At 39.0% G+C, this 22,992-nt stretch overlaps 1 protein-coding gene across 1 annotated transcript in view; it reads left to right on the top strand.

The window, feature by feature from the left end:
- Positions 1 to 22,992, top strand: part of LOC122801191 (multiple epidermal growth factor-like domains protein 6) — a gene marked incomplete at its 5' end in the record, with an annotated part of 1,094,182 nt that overhangs the window by 191,118 nt on the left and 880,072 nt on the right. Inside the window, one exon of the mRNA XM_044070750.1 lies at positions 21,799 to 21,924. Coding sequence (XP_043926685.1) covers positions 21,799 to 21,924 — 126 coding nt within the window. The remainder of the gene's footprint in view (positions 1 to 21,798; positions 21,925 to 22,992) is intronic.

Below are 22,992 nucleotides of genomic sequence, written 5' to 3'. Positions count from 1 at the left end.
ACCTGGCTGCTGGTGTAGTGCTACCTTCTGGGTGCTGTACTAGTGGAAGTGGTGACTTTGTCACCCAGCTGGAGCTGAAAGGGCTGATGAAGGATATAATGGAGAGGGGCATATCCCCAACCATGGTGTCCTGCAACCTTTTTTCTCCATCACCATCCCAGTCTGTCTCATATGGCCTGTATTTCTACAGATCCTTCCTAACCTATCTTCCTACCTCACCCTCTCATTCCTAAGCAACCTTCTCAACCTTTCTCAACATTTCTCGCTCTTCCAAAAAAAAAAAAAATGGGCACCTGTCACACAGTTGATTAGGTCCAATTGGTCATACAACAGTATTCCATTGTTGTCCGCTATCACTGGTGTGGTGACTCTGCAAAGTCATGAAATTGTGTGTGCAAGTGTACATTGACATTTCAAAGAAATGAATAGCTATGGTGCACTCCCATGACCCTGCTGCAAATTCCTGTATTCTTTACCCTTTTTGCTACCCTCTGCTTGTCAACCTCCTTTTCACCAGTGCCCTATCCACCCCTTTTTTCACACAATTAATCTGGTCAAAAAAATAGATTCATACACAACTCACACATGGCCAGAAATGACCCATGAAAAAGCCTTTGCTTTATGTCCTCGACATTTGTGCTGAGTTTGGCATAGCACAGCAATGTTGAGTGACAGTGAACACTGTTTAACTTCTTGCAAAAGTTGGAGAATTCAGTATAATCTGCAGTGGTCCAGTTACTGTGTGCAAATGCACTTAAATCTGCTGCACTATGGGAATACAAGTTAAAGCCATAGTAAAAGCAGTACTTTGGAAACGTTACTGTAGCATTTCTTAGTCTGATGGAAGTACAAAGCTAGAAGTTCCTATGTGGCATGCTGAGATAATTACCCTATTTATATTTTGATGTTTTGACATAGTGTAATGGGTTTGATTACAGATGCAAGTCAGTTTATTACTTCATTTTAGTTCACATTCCTGTCATATATTTACTTGCAAAGGTAATATAACATTGAAGTAGTGCAGCGAGATATCATTTTCAAAAACATTGCCACCCCAACAGATAGACTTAGTAAGCTAGTCTTATCTTGGTTAAGTATGCATGTGTATTGCATTTTCTAACCCCTTATTGTACAGAGCAGAACAGATTAATGTTGATTTAAGAAGTAAGACTAAAACAGCATACAGATGTTTCTACATGTCCTCCATAACATATATTTGCTATTCCTCTTTGTATCTGTCTGTAAAGCTCTCTATCCATCCCCCCTTCCATACGTTTTCATTGTGCTTCAGTAATGTTATTTTAATGCTAGGAAGTAGTTGTTCCTTTGTGGCATGATCAGCTAATGCTCAAATGTGTAGAAAGATTTTTTAATGACATCATGGTTCTATCCCAGCCATTAGATAAGTGTTAATGATTGATTTTGATTCAGTAATTTAGATGTACCTCTTGGTTACATATTGTTGTGAGGCAAAATAATCCTTCTTCAATGATAATTTACTTTGCCCCTGCCTCCATCTCACCCTGATGATGTATCTTACCCCTTCTGTATCATTATTCTTCCACCTCTACATTTGCACAATGCCTGGCGCTGGGCAACAAATGCATCTAATGCTAAATGGAAGTACAGTGCTTATAGCAATATCTTTGGATTTGATTGCCTTCATCTGCATTACTCTGTCTAATGTTGCACCACTGTGCTAAGCTATGTTTACTGTGAATTTAAACAAGATAAAAATTAGATGCATGGGTTACAGTGGTCAAAAAGGTATTAAAGTTGATCACATGCATTCATGTTTTCTGAAATCTGCTGTCAGCTATGAATTTCTACATATTGTGCTAGGATAGCAGTCAGTTATAACTTACTTATTGGTATGCTGAAAATGTTCAGATACACACAGATGCCAACACATTTCATTATGTTTTGTCTGACTATTGTTTCTGTGCATACTGACTAAACCTCTTTACTTAACACATCATTATCCTATTGTGAGTGCTGTCTTGTAAAGGTCTTTTCATGGAAGCTGGCACATACAAGCATAGAATACTGATAACTACTATTGTAAGTTCAGCACTTCAAGGCATGATTATGCATGTGCTAACATTTTGCCATCAGCAGTGCAAATCAGCTTAGCGGCACTCAATTTAAACGTTACAAAATAAATAATAAAATAAGCATTCAAGGAATCATAGTTTTCTCTTGCACAAAGTCTGTATGTCTGTATTACTGTTGCCCAAAGATGATTGAGTTTTAAATGATGTTAACTCACCTAATTAATTTATATGAAGTAGTGGGTCTGCTCTACAGTGTTTATACTTGTACCGTGTTGCCAGGTTGGTTAACTTATTCTCACCACATTCATTACTGTCATTCTGCAGTGCACTGTCCTATGTACAACTTGCATGTTTATCTTGCCAATGCAGATAGTGTAAGTATGAGGCAATATAAGTGTACTGCCACTCTGACATGATGTCACAGGAATTTTTGATTGATAATTCAGTGGTGTACAAAAGTCAATGTGCATGGCATCCCATTATGTGTAACATGTCAGTACCCCTTGCGGTAACACAGTGTACAGTAAGAACAGTATCTACATTGCATTATCAAGGTATGCCATTACATATGACAGTCATAGTGATGTTACGACCTGGGATGCACATTGCTATTCCTTCCAAACAGTGATGTTTACAAATATTACAATATCCAATTTCACCTATGTATTTGAATATTCTGTTGTGGTGCTTGCAGCTAGTACATTGCTCTCTATATTGTATAACCTAGATAGGTAGGAGGTTCAGTGGAAGACTGAGTGTGTGTGTGTGTGTGTGTGTTTGTGTGTGTGTGTGTGTGTGTGTGTGTGTGTGTGTGTGTATGTGAATGTGAGACTGTATCACTTGGTAGTGTATCCACTTTCCCTGAGAATAATACATTTAATTGTTCTCACAGCTCTTTTACCCCATTTTTACAGTAACATCCTCTCTGAAACAGACTGATGAGGTGATCCTGAAAGAGCAATCTATCCACTCAGTCAGACTTCTCTTGTGCTTCTTGCAACTAATAGTTTGATCTCTAGAATGTGTAACCTAGATTGGTAGGAGAATTCAATACCCAGCATGGAAGACGTGTGTGTGTGTGTGTGTGTGTGTGGTATCCACTTCTCTTCAGGTAAACACATTTAACTGTTCTCACAGGTCCCTTATCCCTATTTTTGCAGTAACCTCCTCTCTGACACACAATGATGGGGTCATTCTGACATAACTGCATTCTGTCCCCTCAAAGTCAGACTTCTTGACAGTTGCGAGTATTACAGTGCTGTCTAGATTGTGTAAACTAGATAGATAAGAGGCTCAATACCCAAAATGAAAAACCTGTATGTATATTTGTAATGCCCATTGCTGTCTCTATTTTCCCTGCAGAGGATGCATTTAAATATGTGCATAGCTGCCTTATAACAACTTTTGCAGATGCATCCTGCATTAAACACACATGAAGTCATCCTGACAAAAGTGTAATCTCTCCCCAGAGAATCGGACTACTACTGTGCCACTTACGAGTATGACAGTGCATTCTATTTTGTATAAATTAGATAGGTAGGAGGTTCAATACCCATCATGGAAAACTTGCAAGTGTGTATGCATGTGAGTGTGTAATGCTTGTTGCTTCTCCATTTCTCCTGGAGAGGTTGTATTTAAATGTGTATACCGCTTCCTTCTAACAACTTTTATAGGTTCATAGGTTCATAGGTTCATACTAGGCTATCTGCCCGAGGGCATTTACAAGCCTAGCCCATAGTTTTGTGGCTTACGCCACCCCTTTAGTATGGGGAACTATACCCATTATTTTGCTGTGCCTCTGTTGAGCAGTGACACTGAGGTAATCCCTGGGGTATATCTGCGATCTCCCATCCATTGGTCAAGATTTCTCTTGAACAAGACCAGCGAGGTGCTCTGCCTCACATATACCGGGATTTTATTCCACAGCATAGGGAGTCTTTGGGTGATGAATCTATCCCTCCAGCACGTAATTAGCCGCGGTCGAGGTTTAAGTCTCCGCCCTTGTGGCTCTGACGGATCTAGATTTTTGAGGTGAAGCATATTCATCAAATCTGGGTTTGACATGGCCTTGTATGTTAGGCAAAGGTCACCTCTGAGCTGAATAGAGCTGGAGTTCTTTCAGTCGGGCAGCATAGGACAGATGTTTGAGACCCTTTATCCTTTTGGTGAGGAACTTTGTGGCCTCTCCAGCTGCTGCAAGTGTCGGGTCAGATACATTCGAATGGGGCATTGTACTCAATCATTGGTCTGATGAGTGATGAGTATAGGGAGACTATGACCTCCCTTGATCTAGATGAGAATCCCTTCATGATAAGGTGGGCAATGTAGAAGGTCTTCCTAACTACTTTAGCTACATGGGTGTCGAATGACAGACTACTATCAACCTGGGTCCCCAGGTCCCTGATAACTTCTTCTGTACTCAGTGGATTGCCACCTATTTGGTAGCTAGGGGTAACCTTGTTTTTCCCGAAGGGTATGACTATGCATTTTTGGCATTTAACTTTAGGCCATGGCTCTGGCACCAGTTATCCGTTTCTGTGAGACCCTTCTGAAGGATATCTGTGTCAGATGTGTTTTCTACTACAGTTTGCAGTCATCTGCAAACTTTGTCAGCCATAACCCTCCTGTGTTTGCTTGTACCGGAAAAGTAGATGCCAAACAAGAGTGGGCCCAGGACTGAGCCCTGTGGTACACCACTTGTGACAGGCTTTGAGCCTGACATGGCGCCAGCAACTCTGACCCTGTGGGTTCTGTCACTCAGCCAGTTTGCAACCCATCTTGTGATGTATGGGTTAACATTTAAGCTGATGAGTTTTTCAATGATACCCGAGTGGGGTATTGTATCAAAGGCCTTCGCCAGATCGAGGTAGGCTGTATGGACTGCCTTTCCCTCATCAATGGCTTTGGTGACTGTTTCAAAAAGTCAACCAAGTTTAGAAGGCATGATCTGCCTTTGACAAAGCCAAACTGGGATGGATCCAAAGTCTGCAAATTCCCTATGTCTTTATTTATGAGGTCCATTATGATCCTCTCCATGGCTTTGCAGATAAGGCTTGTCAAGCTAATGGGCGGTAATTTCCAGGGTCGGTGGAGGCACCGCCTTTGTGAAGTGGGACCACAGTTGCAGTGCGCCACTCCTGATCCAGAGGTAAGACTATGATTAAACAGCTGTCCTAGCTGTGGGTTTAATTCCTCGTTGAGTTCGTGGAGCACACAGCCGGGGACACCATCAGGTCCCATGGATGCTGTGGTTTTTGCTTTGGAGAGAGCAGTTCTCACTTGGCGTTGGAGATGTTTGGGGGCTGCAATCTTGGTATAGATATCTCTCCTTTTGGGGGAGCGAGAAGTTTGCACTGAACCTGTCAGCCAGTATGTTGGCAATGTCTGTAGGATCAGTAATCTTCACATCATTTTGAACTAGTTCTGAGCATATCTGGGAGTTTCCTCCCAGGTTTCTAACATAGCTAAAGAAGGCCTTATGATTGCCTTTTGAGTCTTTAGCTATTTTTCTCTCAAAATTTGCTTTGGATGATTTTATGAGAGCTCTAAGTTTTTACTTATAGTGATCAAGGGTGTCTTACCTTTTAAGGATTTTGCTCTATCTTGTAGTAGCTTCCTCCTTTTGTTGTAGAGTTTGTTTATGGCTGGGGTCCACCAGAGTGGACGCTTGCCTTTGGTACAAAGAGTCTTTGTTTTGCTTGGGATTGCCTTATCCATGCAGTCCTGCAGGTGCTGGTAGAAGGCATTTGTAAGTGATTCAGCGGCTTGAGTACTGTTTTCCGGGCTCGGGGCCTTAAAGGAGACCACACTAGTCTTTAGAAGTGTGAAGTCGGCTTAGAAGTTCTTTACTGTGGTCTTTTTATTTCAGGTGGGGGTCGGACGAGGACCTCCAGCGAGATTAGTTGCTGATCTGATCTCACCAGTGAGGGGTATACTTCCGGTGTTGAACATTGTGCTCCCATGTTCGTGATGATGAGATCAAGTATGTTTTCTCCTCTTGTGGGATGGTGACTAGTTGTTCCATGGCATTTGAGTTTATGAATTCCAGGAACTTTTGGGCTAGGGTGTTTGGGCTTGAGTAGTGTTCCCAGTCTATATTAGGGTAATTGAAGTCACCTAGTATGATGGTGTTTGGTGATACATTTATCCCTCTAGTGTTTTCAGGAAGGCCATGTGAGGTTCCTGAGTTTGTGAGGGTGGCCTGTAACATGCTACAATTTGCAGAGCAGTCTTGCCTATGGTTAATTGCACCTGGATGGTCTCCGATGCATCGGCCACCAGTCTTGAGGTGTGGGTGTCTTTGATGAATATGGATACCCCCTCCTTTCTTGGTATTGTCCGGATTTTGGGGCCGGAACGCATGATAAGAGGTAAAACCTGATAGTGCTGGGGTGCTCTCAGGAGCCTTGAACCAGGTTTCTGTCACTGCACAGACATCGATGTTCTCCATACTGAGAAGGGCCTCGAGTGCGTGCATTTTGAGATTTAGACTTCTGGCATTGAGCAGCATTACCCTTAGTTTTTTCCTTTTTGTGTTCTAGGGTGGTAGGTTTAGAATTTGAGCCTTGCCTAAAAAGGCACTATGGGGTGGCAAGAGCCTTTGCCAATATCCGGAATCCCAGGGTGACAGGTGCAAGCCGCAGCGTGGCTTGTCCAGCATGTCATCCCAGGCAGACAGACATTGGATCCCCTTTGAATGACACCAGAGTTTAAGCCAATTGTTAAAGCTGATCATCTTATCTCTGTATTGTGGCATCATTCTTGGTGAAGGTAGGATACTGCTCAAGGTCAGGGTCATACCTGCCTGGGCTACATAATCAGAGAGCTCCTCAATGTCTCTTTTCATGTAGTCCAAGGAGGTACGTCTCAGGTCGCTTACACCAGCGTGGACAATGACTGAGTCATATTTGTACCTGCTGTTGAGAGACCTGAGTGCTTGCTATGTGGCGGATTCTAGCGCCCGACAGGCAGCTTACTGTGACCTTCTCCTTACTCAGTCTGGTGAGCGGACGTCAGTGTGTCTGACTATGGAGTCACCAATGACTAGTGTGTCTGGCATTGTGTTTGGCCTTAAGGGCTGTGACTGTTTGACACTCTGACTGTGAGGTCTATGTGTTGCAGGTGTTGTGTTCTGAGGTGGTGGTTGTTTGGGTGTCTGCTTTGGTGGCCTCTGCTGTTTTGGTAGATTTTTGATCAGAGCCGAGTATGTCTTTGTGTGTTTATGTGTATGATTTGAGGTTGTGATGGTACTATGTGAGACTGGGTCTATAGTGTGTGTGGTAACCTTCTCCTCCTGACTGGTCTTGCCAGTCCTATGTTGAGAGAGCTCAGCCTCCAGTTTGGCCGTATAGTTGCATCTCTCGCATGTATTTGTGTTTTGTGGGAGGAGGAGAGGGTTGTTCAGGTACATGAGGCAATTGTAACATTGCCTCAATATTCCCAGGTTCACCAGCTGAGCAGGAGAGGACACTAGCAACTGATCCTCGACATGCTAGAAGGACTAGACAAAAACTTTAAAAGAGATTCCGGGGACGGAGTGACCGAGAAATGGGGGTTTGCCTTTTGGGGTGCTATCTATAAGAGTGCCGTATCAAGGTAATAAGTACTGTAGGAGCAAGTGCTAGGTTTAACAGATAGAGAAAAGTCTACTTGGAGTCAAGTAGAGATGATCTTTTAGGTATTAGAGAAAGTGCTAGTAACAGGGATGCTTAAAGGTAAGATTGAAAAGAATGCACTCTGCAGTGTGCACTAGAGAAGTTAGATATGAAAGTAGGTAACTTGAGTTTTACCTGTTTAAAAAGTTAAGGTTTAGTGGAGAGTTACTATTTTTAAAACAGCAAGATGGACTGAAAGGGGTGGTTACTTTTGTATTTTGGTACTATGAAATACTGTAGGATGGCCAATAAATTTAAATAATTGAAGGGGTGGGATTTCAAAAGTGATGGTTTTGTGATTACTCACATAAGCCAGTGAAAGTAGAGAGAAATGAGATATATGGTCAGATTAACATAAGAGGCGGGCAACTAGAAAGACAGTGGTATATTCTGCCTGACTCAGAACAGAGAGAGCTGTGGTCTCTTTTGAAGTTTTAATATGCTGTTAAACAGAATGCAAGCAAAACACAAGGTAAAGAAAACAAACTACAGTATTCAAAATATAGAAAGGCAATACAGAAATACAAAAAATAACAGCAAACTAACCTTTCCTTCACAGCAAAGTGTAGCAGAGTCTGGATGAGCCTTTCTGGTAAAGCTCTGAAATGTTTTAGTTTACTCCTTAAATAGAAATTTTAGTTCCTAGCTCCACCCCCTCTGTTAACAAGTGATTAACCTTAAGTGACCTTTTCTGTCTTATGAATGAGTCCTTAATTAATCAGTTCTTATTTCTGCCTGACTCAGAACAGAGAGAGCTGTGGTCTCTTTTGAAGTTTTAATATGCTGTTAAACAGAAACATCCTGCGTGAAACACACTCAGGTAATCCTGACAAAAGTGCAGTCTTTCCCACGAGAATCAGATTTCTCATTTGGCATTTGTGACTAATGTAGTGCTCTCTAGGTTAAGAAACTTGTTAGGTAAGAGGTTCAGTACCCAACATGGTTGAATTGTATATGTGTGTATGTATGTGTGTATGTTTGTATGAGAGGTTGTTTACAATTAGGTGAGCATGTGATCATTCAACCTATACTCTGGATATAAATACAAAGATAACTACACCATCCCCTAAGATCACCTTTCACATACAGAGCTTCATTGATTAAACAGGGGTATAGTTGTGCATACTTTTTGTAATGTAATGTTTGCAGTTTTATATGCATTATGCAAAGGCAACTTTGTTTCTTTAGACATGATTAAGTCCACAAATGTGCACAGTAATGCTTAAAATAAGTGTCATGGTTTGAAATATAGCCTTTTAATGTTTTAGAGAGTAGGTGATGCAAACATCTGTTAAGTGGGGAGGGGGAGAATGTGTCTACTCTTCAAATGGCATTTTTTTGTGGACTATCATTAAGAGCATATAATTACATTATATTGTCTGCCTACACCTCGGTTCAACACACTGATGAGATCATTGTTTTGCAAGTGAACTGAAACTGGTTGAATGTCAGACATCTCCTGTGGTGCCTGCATGTCTGACAGTTTTCTCAATAATTTGCAAATAGCTAGGTGGGATGTTCAACTACAGCAGTGCTTTACTTCTGCAAATGTGATTCCCAATAGAGTCATGATTGTTTTACACACACATGAAATAATGACTTTTACCAGCCCCAACTGGCTGTAAAACTAATTTTATCAGATAAATCTCCTTGGCAATGCACTGCTGATGTCATCCCTTCATTGATGCTATATGTCTCAATTGTATTCATTATTCTCCTGTGTCACTGTCTGCTGATAATGTGATTTATAAATGGTGTAAGTGGATAGATAAGTGGTTTGATTCCATCACTACTTCAGTAGTGTGGCACTTATTACTGCCATATACCTTTGGCCACCTCACAACCACCTTTATGTATCCTTCAAATTATGGGATAGAATTACAGTGACATTAGCAAATCCTAGTATCACTAGTGAAATAACATTTTGTCCACACAGATTGCTTACTACTAACATACCTGCAGTATGTCACATTTTTAATGCACATTCTCATGTGCTGTGTGACTTTGATAGTGTGCTTTGTACATTGTGTACCTATGTATCTAAGATGCTGGAGTCTAGCTTCGAGTGTGCCTTTCACCCTCATACTATGTATACTATTCTGCAAAGACATATATGATGTGTAGCTGTACAGTGTTGTTGTGCACTTCAGACACTTTTTAGCATAAACATCCAGCTTATAAACAGTGGTGATGTCATACATTTAACTGTGCAGTATGTCAGTTGTATCTCAACATGGTCATATGACACTTGAAAGTCAGGCAATGATATTTTATGTACTTATTTATTTATGCATTTATTTATTTAACATTTGGTGACTAGGAAAGTCCTACTAGGACAGAGCCTATTTTCAGTAGAGGCCTAGGGAGAAATGCTCCAGACGCATGTCTTTGGAATGTGGGTGGAAACTGGAATACCCAGAGGAAACTCACGCGAGCACAGGGAGGACATGCAGAGTCTGCACAAAAGGCACCCCAGACAAGAATCGAACCGTAGAACCACTTGCTGTGAGGTGACAATGTTTACTGCTGCAACACTGTGCTACCCACTAACCCAATATTTAGCTTGTGATCTTGGGTAATTATTTGAAATCCGTCCATTACTGCCCATAGCACGTTGTGTCAGTGTTATTGTGATTGTACATGTCACTAATACTGTTGTCAAGCACATTGACTTGTGTACATATAGATGTTGATCCCTTTTACTAAAAGCAATTTAAGTTTGTCACATAGCAATAGAGAAATAATGACATTTGCTTCAATATTACTTGCATAATTTATGTTAGAAGTGTTATCCTCTGGCATGGTAGAGTGAGGCAACATGTCATCTGTTGCTGACATACTACAGCAATCACAGGCGCACAGATTCCTTGCTGAAAGAACATAATGTAATACCTTCGTATAGCCACATATGTCACACTTGTACTGACATTTCTACCGTGGTGCTTTCATCCTGGAAAATATCTATGTACTGTCTGTTGTGAGATGTATTCAACATCCAAAGTCATTGACTATTAGCATTGTTGGGCCTACTGTAGTGCATGACTGACATGTACCAAGATGATAATGTGCCCATTGACATTGTAACAGACCTCCATCATCCCCTTCATCTCATAGATTGTTTACCACAAGTACAGATGATGTAATAATTTACCATATAGGTGGATTGTTGTATTAGATGCAATGCTTTCACTGTGGCTCTTCATCCAAATGTCATTAGTCAGCAGAGTCACATCAGTTGCTGTGCAATTCCTGACGGGGCAACATTATCTGAATGTACTGCCATTACATAAACATTATTGTATCTAATTATTGTTGTCCACTTTAATGATGGACAATAATATATATCATCACAGATTGTGATTGCATGTCAAGTGAAATGTTTATTCCAGGGCATGTTGTGCTGTGAGTGCTCCTGTGGCATGTGCATTGAGTATTGGCATTTATAGTATACCTAAACAGATATACTGGTGTCCATTTCTGGGACAGTGCATGTCCTACATGATGGAAACAGCTTCCTTGTCAAAGAGTTAGTCATATTGTAATGCTCAGTGCTGTGTAGAAAGTAACATGTGTAGTTGGTTTCTGGCATTCTGACTAAATCTGACTGTTCATATAATAGCCATACCTCCTGTGTTGACATACACATTCAATTTGGTTATTTTTGACAGCCTCCATTGCTATCTAATGTGGCAAATGCAGTCAGTAGAGGGGTCTATAGAGTGCCTTGTATAATAGGTAGGGGGTTGAATTTGGTAACATCTGTCTGTCAGACTATAGTGGCTTACACACACTCATGGGCTAGCTTTTTAATGCATTTTCATACCAGATAAGTTGTCAGTACAACGTATTTGGTATGATAGTGCTGTACGTCCTTTGGTGGTGTTCTTCTTTACGTGACCGATATGCAGATGTCTGTGGTGCCCATGATTGCTATGCATTTCTCTGATGTTTGTTCAGGCATGTGTTCTAAAAGGATATAATGCATTGTTTCTTGGGTCATTTTTTGGTCATATGCATTACATATTCACAAGAAATTATGCTGTGTATAGGTTCATAGGTGTGTACTAGGCTAATGGCCTTGGAGCCTTTACAAGTCTAGCCCATAGGATTAGCCTGGCATTGTGTCACCTGAACTTAGTTCCCAGTGCCTGTGTCGAGTAGAGCCACTGGAGTGATCCCCAGGGTGAATTTTCTATTTTCCATCCACTCATCAAGATTTCTCTTGAAGAGGGTCAGTGAGGTGCTCTGCTTGACATGTACGTGAAGTCTCTTCCATAGCATGGGCAGTCTCTGGGTTATGAACCTGTCCCTATATCATGTTCTGTTGATTGTGGTAATGAGTTTGAGGTCTCTGGAGCATGTGGTGTGGAGGGATTGGGATTTCTTTAGATGTAGCATTTCTAACAGAGCTGGGTCAGACATGGCTTTGTAAGTCAAGCATAGATTGCCTCTAAGTAGGTGATATGAGACAGAGAATAGTTTGAGTTTTTTGAGTCTGTCCATATAGGGCAAGTGTTTAAGGCCTAGGATCCTCTTTGTGAGGTACTTTTGCGGCCTCTCCAGTTGTTGCAGGTGTCTAGTGAGGTACATGCCAAATGGGGCATTGTAGTCAATGATTGGCCTAATGAGGGAAGAGTAGAGGGAGACAATGACCTCTTTCTTCCTGGATGCAAAATCCTTAGTAATGAGATGTGCTACATAGAAGGACTTTCTGACCACAGTGGCAATGTGGTGGACAAAAGAGAGGTTGCTGTCAACCTGTGTTCCCAGATCTCTTATAATGCCTTCTGTGTTCAGTGGACTACCATTGATGTTGTAATTCATGGGAACCATTTTTTTCCCAGAGGGGACGACAAGACAATTTTTGGCATTGAGCTTAAGGCCATGGTTCTGACACCAGTCGTTGTTCTCAGTGAGGCCTTTCTGTAGGATGGCAACATCACTTGGGGAGTTAATAATAGCTCCCAACTTGCAATTGTCTGCTAACTTTGTCAGCCAGAGACCCTTCATGTTGGCCTGGACTTCAGAGAAGTAGATACCAAACAGGAGAGGACCCAGGACCGAACCCTGTGGGACTCCACTCCTGACTGGTCAGCAGTCTGATTTGGAGTCGGCTGCTTTCAAACTGTGGGTTCTATCTATGAGCCAGTTTGGAACTCACCTAGTGATATAGGGGTTGATGCCTAGCTTAGTGAGATTTTCAATGATTCCTGAGTGGGGAATGGTATCAAAGGCCTTGGCCAGATTAAGGTAGGCTGTATTAACTACCGTTCCTTAATCCACAGCTCTGGTGACTGACTCAAGGAAGTCGACCAAGTTGAGCAGGCATGATCTACCCTTCACAAAACCAAACTGTGTGGGATCCAGAGTTTGGAGATTCCCTATATCCTTCTTTATTAGGTCCACAATGATGTGTTCCATAGCTTTGCATATCAGACTCATCAGGCTAATGGGGCGATAGTTCCCAGGGTCTGTAGTTGCTCCTCCTTTGTGGAGAGGATTGACTGTAGCAGTGCGCCATTTGGTAGGGACAAAGCCTGAGGTGAGGCTGTGATTGAATGGGGCACACAGGTGTGGTGCCAGTTCACTCTGTAGTTCATGTAGAATGCAGCCAGGGATATTGTCAGGTCCCATAAAACCTGTATTCTTGGCCTTGGACGCTGCTGTTTTAACTTGTGCAGCAGTAATACTAGGTGCCTGGCAGTCTACTGGTATTGTGCTTGGTCCTTTGGGTGGCTGAGGTTTAAAGTTGTCACTGAATCTGAATCTGTTGGCCAGTATATTGGAGATATCTGTTGGCTCTGGTATAGGAGGTACCATTGTGCAGTAGGTCAGAGCAAATCTGGGTATTGCCATGGAGATTCTTTACATAACTGTAGAAGGCCTTGTGGTTGTCTTTACTATCTGCTGCAATTCTTTTTTCATGGCTAGTTTTAGAAAATTTGATGAGGGATCTCAACTTTTTGTTGAGGCTGATAAGGGAGTTTTTCCACTCTTGGGACTTCACCTTATTCTGCATCTGTTTCTTCCTTCTGTTGTAGAGTTTGTTTATGGCAGGGGACCACCAGATTGGTTTCTTTTTTTTGGAGGAGAGCATCTTGGTTCAATTGGGTATGGCGAGATCCATGCATTTGTGTACGTGTTCATACAATGCATTGGTGTGTGATTCTGCAGTCATACAACTATTCTCCATTTGCATGGGTGCCATGAAGTTAGCCACCTCTGTTTTTAGGATCCAGAGTTAGCTTTGGAGAAGTTTTTCATGGTGGTTACCTTTGTGGGGGGGTGGGAGGGATGTGGATTTCCAAGGTGATTAGTTTGTGGTTGGATCTAACCAGGGAGGAGTTGACTATTGGTGTAGAGCAATGGTCACCCATGTTAGTAATGACCAGGTCAAGAACTTTGCTACCTCTAGTGGGGGTAAGAACGAAGCTGGTCAAGGGCATTGGAATTAATGAATTCCAGGAAACTTTGGGCAAGTGTAGGTGTTGAAACACTTTATTATTGGTGCTATTTCTTTGCAAAAATAAATATCTCCATTTCTGAGTTACCTGACATTACAGCTGTAAGGTCCTTTGGTACTTGCATATACGTGGTGAGATGGATAATACTTTGGTGCAGAAATAGCGCTTACAGCCATCCTGGATATAGACAGTCATTAATAAATATAGTCCCGGGAATTGACAAGAGTATCTATGATATTACATTGCGATGAAACTATGAAACTGCTAGGCTTGAAATGACCTCCAGGTCGGTAGCCTAGTAACCTCTTATGATCCTATGATCCTGTCAGCTTTCATATATCAATTCCCTATCTATCTATCTATCTATATATGTGTGTGTATATATATATATATATATATATATATATATATATATATGTGTGTGTATATGCTAAGACTACATTCTGTGCATTCATCACATAATCTATATATGTATGTATGTATGTATGCTATGACTGCATTCTGTGCATTCATCACATAATCTATCTTCCATCCTTGCAAACTGTTATCTCAAGTCAACCATTTAATTGACATGTATATCACACCTTCACTCCACTTTGTTGCAGTGCAGCTTTGTCCCTTTCCACATCCTTTCTCCGCATGTCTGTTATTATTTACATACGTATTTGCGGGATTGACATTCACACTAATTGTTAAATCTGTCTTGCAGGTTTTATGTCTGATGTGATTTTTATACACTTTCTTCACATTTGCTTGTGGGGTATGAGTACACTTTAAACATTTCCCCCCTCCAATAGTCACACATCATCGTAACACATTGTTGTGTACTAGTTCCTCCATTTCACGTCCCTTGTTTCCGTATTGTGTCCATGTACTCACCTGTGATTTATGTCTGGGCAACAGCATGTGCTCGTATCTGAGCACTCCATATATATGATCTGTTTTGGTTACATTGTGTGCTGCTGTATATAAGCACCTTTACAAGCCTGTGAGCACTAAGGCTCTTGCACCCATGTAGGTGTGATGAGTAGCATGCATTTTTAATTAGTACAGCTGCTCATCACACTAACATGCTTACATCATGTAGGTGCCAGTGTAAGTTTCTTTTTGTTGGAATGGCAAAGTTACCTACTCTTTTTAATTATATCTCTTGGCAAAATATGTTACAATCCATGTGTTTAAATTTTTCATTTTTATATGGGGTTTCACCAGCTGTATCTAGGATGTAGCGAACAATGAAAACCTGAAGCTGGTCAGTGCTAGTGCTTAGACTTCCAATATTCAAGTTTATGAACTTTCAGCTTTTGGTGTTATAGCAAAAGTTGTAATTTGAAGTAGTCTGTTTGATGTTTTCCATACTTTTTATAGCATTTCAATCACAGTTTTCTATTTCTTAATGAAGAATAGGAGCCTGAGGTAGGTTCATAGGTTCATACTAGGCTATCTGCCCTAGGGCATTTATAAGCCTAGCCAGAGTGTGTTTGGCTTTCGCCACCCATTTTAAATTAATTTTGCTATGCCCTTTTTCGAGGTTAGTATACTGTGCCTCTGTCTAACAGTGACACAGAAGTGATACCCAGGGTAAACCTATGATCTCCCATCCACTCATCAAGATTCCTCTTGAAGAGAGTCAATGAGGGACTCTGCCTAACCTGGACTGGGATTTTATTCCAGAGTGAAGGGAGCCTCTGGGTTATGAATCTGTCCCTTCAGCATGTCCTATTTATTTCAGTGCTGAGGTTCAAGTCTCTCGAGCTCGTAGCTCGATGGGATTTGGATTTTCTGAGGTGCAGCATATCCATTAATTCCGGGTTGGACATGGTTTTATACGTCAGGCACAGATCACCTATGAGCAGGCGGTATGCCACTGAGTAGAGCTGGAGTTTCTTTAACCGGGCAGCATATGGCATCTGTTTGAGCCCTTTGATCCTCTTGGTGAGGTACTTTTGGGGTCTTTCCAGTTGCTGCAGGTGTCTGGTAAGATGCATCCCAAAAGGGGCATTGTACTCAATTATGGGCCTGATGAGGGATGAGTAAAGAGGCACAATGACCTCCCCTGATCTAGATGTGAATCCCTTCATGATTAGTTGAATACATTCAACTCTTTTGAGACGTAAGTAAAATGTCCATATTTGTGAAAATACTAAATGAAGATGTCCCTGTCAACTCTGAAGTGAAATAATGTTTTTTAACATATAACTTCATTCCTCAAGCTGCTTTTAATTAACCTTAGTATCCTATGGCCATATTTGAGTTGTCAGCATCCATTATTTTTCTCTGAAAAGCAAATTGATGAGTGAACATAAACAATTTTCTGGCAAATAGCTAAGGTACCACAGTAATCATATGTTATAATTCTGTTGTGTGTGTGTGTGTGTGTGTGTGTGTGTGTGTGTGTGTGTGTGTGTGTGTGTGTGTGGGGGTCTATATCACTTAATCGAAAACACTATTCAGCTAACACCTATTCATTGACTCAAAAACAGAGAACATCTTTTTACTGAACGTTCACATCAGTGAACATATTTACCAGGGCAAAGAGTTAGCTGTCCAACATTTGCAAGTTGCCCTTTTCCCCACTGTAGTGCAATCTTGGAGTTGGTATATATAAGTAGGGGTGTGTGGAGGGTGTGGTTTGTGTAGCCCCCACTTTGGGTTGCAAAACTACACTGTGTGTATTGCTCGGCATGTTGGACAGCTAACTGTTTGTTCTAGGAAAATGTATGATGATGTGTCTGTTCGATGAAAGGAGCATTCGCTGTTTTGGGTCGACTGATAGGTGTTCGCTGAATAGTGTTTGTGATGATGTCATATAGACCCGTATGTGTGTGTCAATAGATGTTTTTGGATATGTAGCAGATTTGGGTTAGTGACTGGGCATAAATTACAAGAAATCTATTAACAGCTAAACTTACAAATGCTTAGTTGTATTATAGCACATTTTTTTTATAATTTAAAATTCCATTTTCCTGACAGACTTCTAAAAGTGAAATATTTATTCCTAACATAAAATCTGCTTGAAAGGCTGATGTCACCACAAGAATCATTTTAACATGCCTGCTTGTTAACTTGTTATTTAGACAACTTTTACACTCACTTTATTCTAATAATTTTGCTTTGCATTATTTCAAACACACAACTCGCAAATAGAAGTTCCTACAAAACAGCATGTATATCTCCAGTATCCATTCACTGAGAAAAAAACTATGGTCAAATAATTAAATTATGGTTGTCTTGATGGTAGACATCTGGTTGACTCACAGTTGAAGTCCTTGCCATCTTAGACATAAGAATCCAAGTAACATGGTACAGACCCTAATCTGCCAGATGGTGAAACAGTGACGTTGTTTTGTAAGTGGCATGTATCTGCATATATACACTGACCTATATAAGCTGTTGCATCTCGTAAGGAGACTTGCACTGTGGCTTTTATTGCTGTTTTTATTTGCAAGTTAAATGCACTCTTTGCCAACTATGGACATCTGTTTTAAAGATGTTTATCAAATTATCAAGAAACGTAGTAAGAAAGCCTCTAACTACAGTCAGAATTGTGTTTACATTAGCAGCTGATCATGCTAAGATTCTGACTTCTGTTCCTAATCCTGTTCTACATTCTTAGATACAGGAAGGTATATAAAAGCAATTTAACACAGACTTTTACTGCAGATGTGGTTGTCCCTCTTGTGTCATATTTTATCAACTGTTAGCTGTTGCTTTTCTAAGTTTCATACTTTCTTGGCAGGTCTCCATATTTTTTCACATTAACTTCACATTTCAGTTTGATATATAATCCCTTCTTCTTGTGGGTTTCTTCTCAGGACCCGAAAAGCAACAGTATAAGAGATCAGACTGTTTTACAAAATTTTTTTTTCTAGTTCTAAAATCATCACTATCCTTTTATTCCCAAGCAGTTATCTGCTAACATGCCACATTAATGATCAAACACAGTTTTTCCTGGCCCTTCCCTGAGCTATGGTTATTATGATAAAGCATAGCTGACTTGGTATTTAATTCAGTTGGTTGTTTTGGAATAAGGATCACTGGCAGGATGTGAAAATAGTGTGTGTGTGTATGTATGTATATATTTATATATGTATATATATATATATATATATATATATATATATATATATGTGTATGTGTAGATATATATATATATATATATATAGATATATAGATATATTTATATAGATATATTTATATAGATATATATATATTTATATATATATATATATATATATATATATATATTTATATAGATATATATATATATTTATATAGATATATATATATTTATATAGATATATATATATATATATATATTTATATAGATATATTTATATATATATATATATATAGATATATATATATTTATATAAATATATATATATTTATATAGATATATATATATATATATATATATATACATATATATATATATTTATATATATATATATATATATATATATATATATATATATATATATATATATATATTTATATAGATATATATATATATATTTATATAGATATATATATATATTTATATAGATATATATGAAGAAAGTTAGGGGCAGGTGGAGCTTTCCAAGTAAAATCTTCTGTCTGATTCTGTCTGTGTTTGTAATTGCTCACTTTTGGTTTTGTGTAGTGAATGACTGTAACAGCAGTTTGCATTTTGGTACTGACAATGATTTTCCTGCCGTGTATGTGTGGGCTTTTGTTTTTCTTTTTTCACTGGTTGTAGGATTGTGGAGTTAAGTGTATATAAGTAAAGAAGATGCAAGAGTCAAAACCTTACATATAAGTACTTGGGTGTCTCTCTCTTTCTTTCATTCTAAGAGATACTTGAATAATTAGTTTCACTGACGAGGAGCATTTTCCTTTGGAATAGAAGAAAAGGTCTCACTGGCAGACTTTCTCCATGTGCTTTATTAGCAGAAGAATAAGAAGCAGAGTCCCCTTCTGCTTGATGGCTCTCTTTTTGTTGGACAAACTTTAGCATTTCCTCCTTAGCCTGTTCTACATCAAAAAAATGACTTTGATCCTTCAGGAAAAAATATTCTGAAGACAGCTGGATACAGCAGCTTGAATATCATACCTGCCTCTCAACATTGCCTGATTACTTGAATAAATGTCTTTCTTTTGCCTGGTGACATGTGAATAATCATTTGCCACAAACACTTCACTGTCTCCACTTTTAATACTTTGCCCTTTTGCCACAGTTTTGTCAGGGTCAACTTTTTCTTCTGCTAGATTTGCATCTTTACTAATAAAGGTTTTGGTTGCTTTCTCGTGACTAGATCTGGAGTATACACATGGTATGCTCTTTCAAATAACAGTTCCTGCTGTGGAATACCAGTCCGGTTGCTTACTTGTACCTTCACAAAAGTAAAACAGTCTGTTCCTTCTAGTTTCTCTGGAACAGCAGAAAATCTCAGATTTTCCATGCACCCTCTGTTCTCTAATTCTATCAGTTTTTGAAACAATTCTTCTTGAGCAGTTTCATAGCCATCCTTTTCTTCATTTCAGTCTGATTTCTGCAGTGTTATGAGTTCATCTGAATATCTACTTAAAGTTTCTTCCATTTTCCACCCTTTTTATTTGAGTTAATATACTCCTTTAGTGTTAATTTAATAAGCTCTGAACACATTTGTCATATTTTTTTCCTCTAGATTAATGGAAGCTATGTCTTGCACCAAAGCTGGAGCATGAGCTACTTTTTTTTACTGAACTTCTCCATCATTCTTCCCACTCAGTGTTTTCTTTTCACATTTTCTAGTTCATTTTCTTTCAAGCTCTCTGTTTCTTCTTTGCTGGCATCCAGGCAGTGTACTTACTAGCCAGTAACTGAATTTACTAAAGGAAACAGAGTTCATGGCCCTTTTGTTCCAGTTTTTTTTTTTTTTCACATTTGGAGAGCTGAAGTTAAGCTGTTGATCAGTGTGCAGCCATCTTGGAAAATGTTTCTAGGACTCTGATCCATCGTTGGACTTCCCAAATCACATTTCTTGAGATTTTGTCATATGCTTCCTCCAAGTTTAGAAATTCCCTGTTAAAAATATGAGACCTTATCTGCAAGTCCCACTATTTTGAAAAATAATCTAATTGTACAAATGATACAGCAAATGTTGAATCTTGTAGTAATACTCTTAACATATTTTATATGAGGATTCACTCCTCTGTACCCAGTGATGTTAAGGGTATGTTGCAGATCTTTTTTGTGTGTGTGTGTGTGTGTGTGTGTGTGTGTGTGTGTGTGTGTCTGTATATATATATATATATATATATATATATATATATATATATATATATATATAAAACATATTTGTGTGTATATTAACTCTGACATCTGCACCATTATTTTCTGCTTCTTGGACCAGTTATACCCTGTTCTAATTACCACTAAATACCTTCCTAAGGAGAAGTCCGATGAGACATTTGTTTCTGTGACTGAATATGAGGTGGGTAGAAATGAAGCTTTCTCACGATACTGATAGCCGATACCAAAGTACAGCAAATGGAAACTAAGCAAAGTCATTATCCCAAGTTAAGGAGTTATTTTTTGTTATTAATAAAAATTAATTTGTTTCTCTATTTTTAAGTCAACAACTTCTCGAACACTTTGCCAATTATTTTTCAAAACACTGGAAATGTTGTCTTTTTGGATTCTCAATGAGTAATCAGTGGCACTTTCTGGATGTGCCAGTAATGTAAAACGTAATTGCTGATAACCCTTTAAGTGATATGCATTACTTTTCACCCACAAGGGACAAGCCTTCCTGCACCCCCCCCCAGGAGGGAAACCTTCCATACCTTCTAAGTTATGTTACATATACTGATTGCCACACTACAGAGGAGATAAGTGTTTTTCTGTGAGTGATTGTAACTATCCTTATCAGCACTTGCAGAACTGGCAGTCAGAGTTGTCAAGCTCCCATCACTTTCATTGTAGCTTTACAGTTGTAACTTAAATTATGAAAAAATGTATATTTTTTTTAATTTTTGTTAACTCAAATTAAAACATTCTATATTACTTTAGAACTACAGCATTTCCTTAGATAGAATCACTTTACCTTTTACTTTTGTGCAAGATGACCTATATACAGCAATATTTTGAATCTCATATAAGATGTACGTTGTGGTATACTAACACATTATTATCAGATTGCAATATATTTCAAAGGTGTTCAATCTGTTCTTGTCAGAGGCTTAAACTTTTATATTTCAACTATTTCTCATTTAGTTATATTTGATATAGCTTATATAATATACAGTTTTCTGCATCACTTTCGAGATTTGAACTCATGACCCTGCTTTACAAGACCAGTGCTCTAACCATCTGCATTGCATTGCATTAGGTTACCATTCTTGCCACTAGAAAGTCATATATATGAATTTACGTAAATGCTGTATCAGTTTAAAAGTTGGTTTTGTCAGAATTTCAAAAGTAGCCTAGTTTGTATGCTATGTGGTATTTTCACTGTACTGTTCATTTTAAGATGTTAATGTATTCAGAATAAATCTGAAAAGTAACTTGTAAATGTATATTTTATTTGAGTTTGATGTAAAAGCTACAATTTCCTTTGTAACCACTGTATTGTTCAAATACATTTTCTTATATTCTAGTTGTGAGCACTTGTGCAGTGAACAATGGAGGTTGTGAGCATGAATGTGTGCAAGTTGACGACAATCAATACAGGTGTCAGTGTCGGGCAAAGTATCAGCTGCAGAGAGATGGAAAACACTGCCAATGTAAGTATTGTATTATTTTAACAGGTAATACATGTGCTATGTGTCACATATATGTGTGCATATGTTGATAGCCACCGAATATATATAAATATTGATATATATATATATATATATATATATATATATATATATATATATATATATATATATGGTTTCTGTTTAGAATTTCGAAGCTCAAAACTTCAAATTTCATATGATCGAAGATCATATATTCAAAGTTTCAAAACTTCGAGGTCCTGAATGGAGATCGGCATACAGCGCGGACTGGGAGATTTCCTTGGTCCTCGCTGTAGTGCGATCTCGGAGTTGGTATATTTAAGTTGCGGGGGGCAGAGCATACACATGTTTTAATGTGTTGGGTGGTGTTTTGGGGGGGGGGGTCACAAATCCGAGATTCCAAGATCTCGAGATTCTGAACTCGATATTCTGAAACTCGAGAGTTTGGGATTTTGAAATTTCATAGTGAACCCGTAGATATATATATATATGTATTGTGCATTGACAGTATTTTTGTATACCGTCATTTCTTTTTTCATATATGGGACCTGAATAATATTGTCCTTACTATAGTTGTTATTCTTTACCGATAGTGATGGGTGGGATGTAAATGTAGTATACAGAATACTTTTACTAATTGCTTCTTGTATATAACTACTATCCACACCTGGATGCTGGCTCTTGCTCATGCCTTTTGAAATCATCATATTACATATTTTAAACTGTATATAATAATAAATCTGCTGAGACTTATTTCAACAATTTTCTGCCATTTGCAGAACCTAGTGAATGACATCCATTTTTATTGAGGATGGCGGAATCTTACTAAAGAGTTCATGTAGGTGCCAATACTATAACTATATCTTCCCTGCTTCTATTGTTCTGGGACACACTTTAAAACAAAAAGTTTGAAAACAAAATGCATAATTTCTGTGAAAGAAGTATAGGGAATATTATAGTTAACCAAAGGAGAACAGAAAGCCAGATCTGTGTTCCAAAAACTCAATTCCAAAAACAGCTCCAGAAATCATGCACAGCAAGCTGAAGTTTCCGCCAGTAAATCACAGTCAT

Source organism: Protopterus annectens, chromosome 4.part1, assembly GCF_019279795.1.
Source record: "Protopterus annectens isolate FY-2018-M chromosome 4.part1, PAN1.0, whole genome shotgun sequence".
In the NCBI taxonomy this organism is placed as follows: Eukaryota; Metazoa; Chordata; order Ceratodontiformes; family Protopteridae; genus Protopterus; species Protopterus annectens.
The sequence above is the reverse complement of the archived record's forward strand: the minus strand, read 5'-3'. Positions and strand labels throughout refer to the sequence as shown.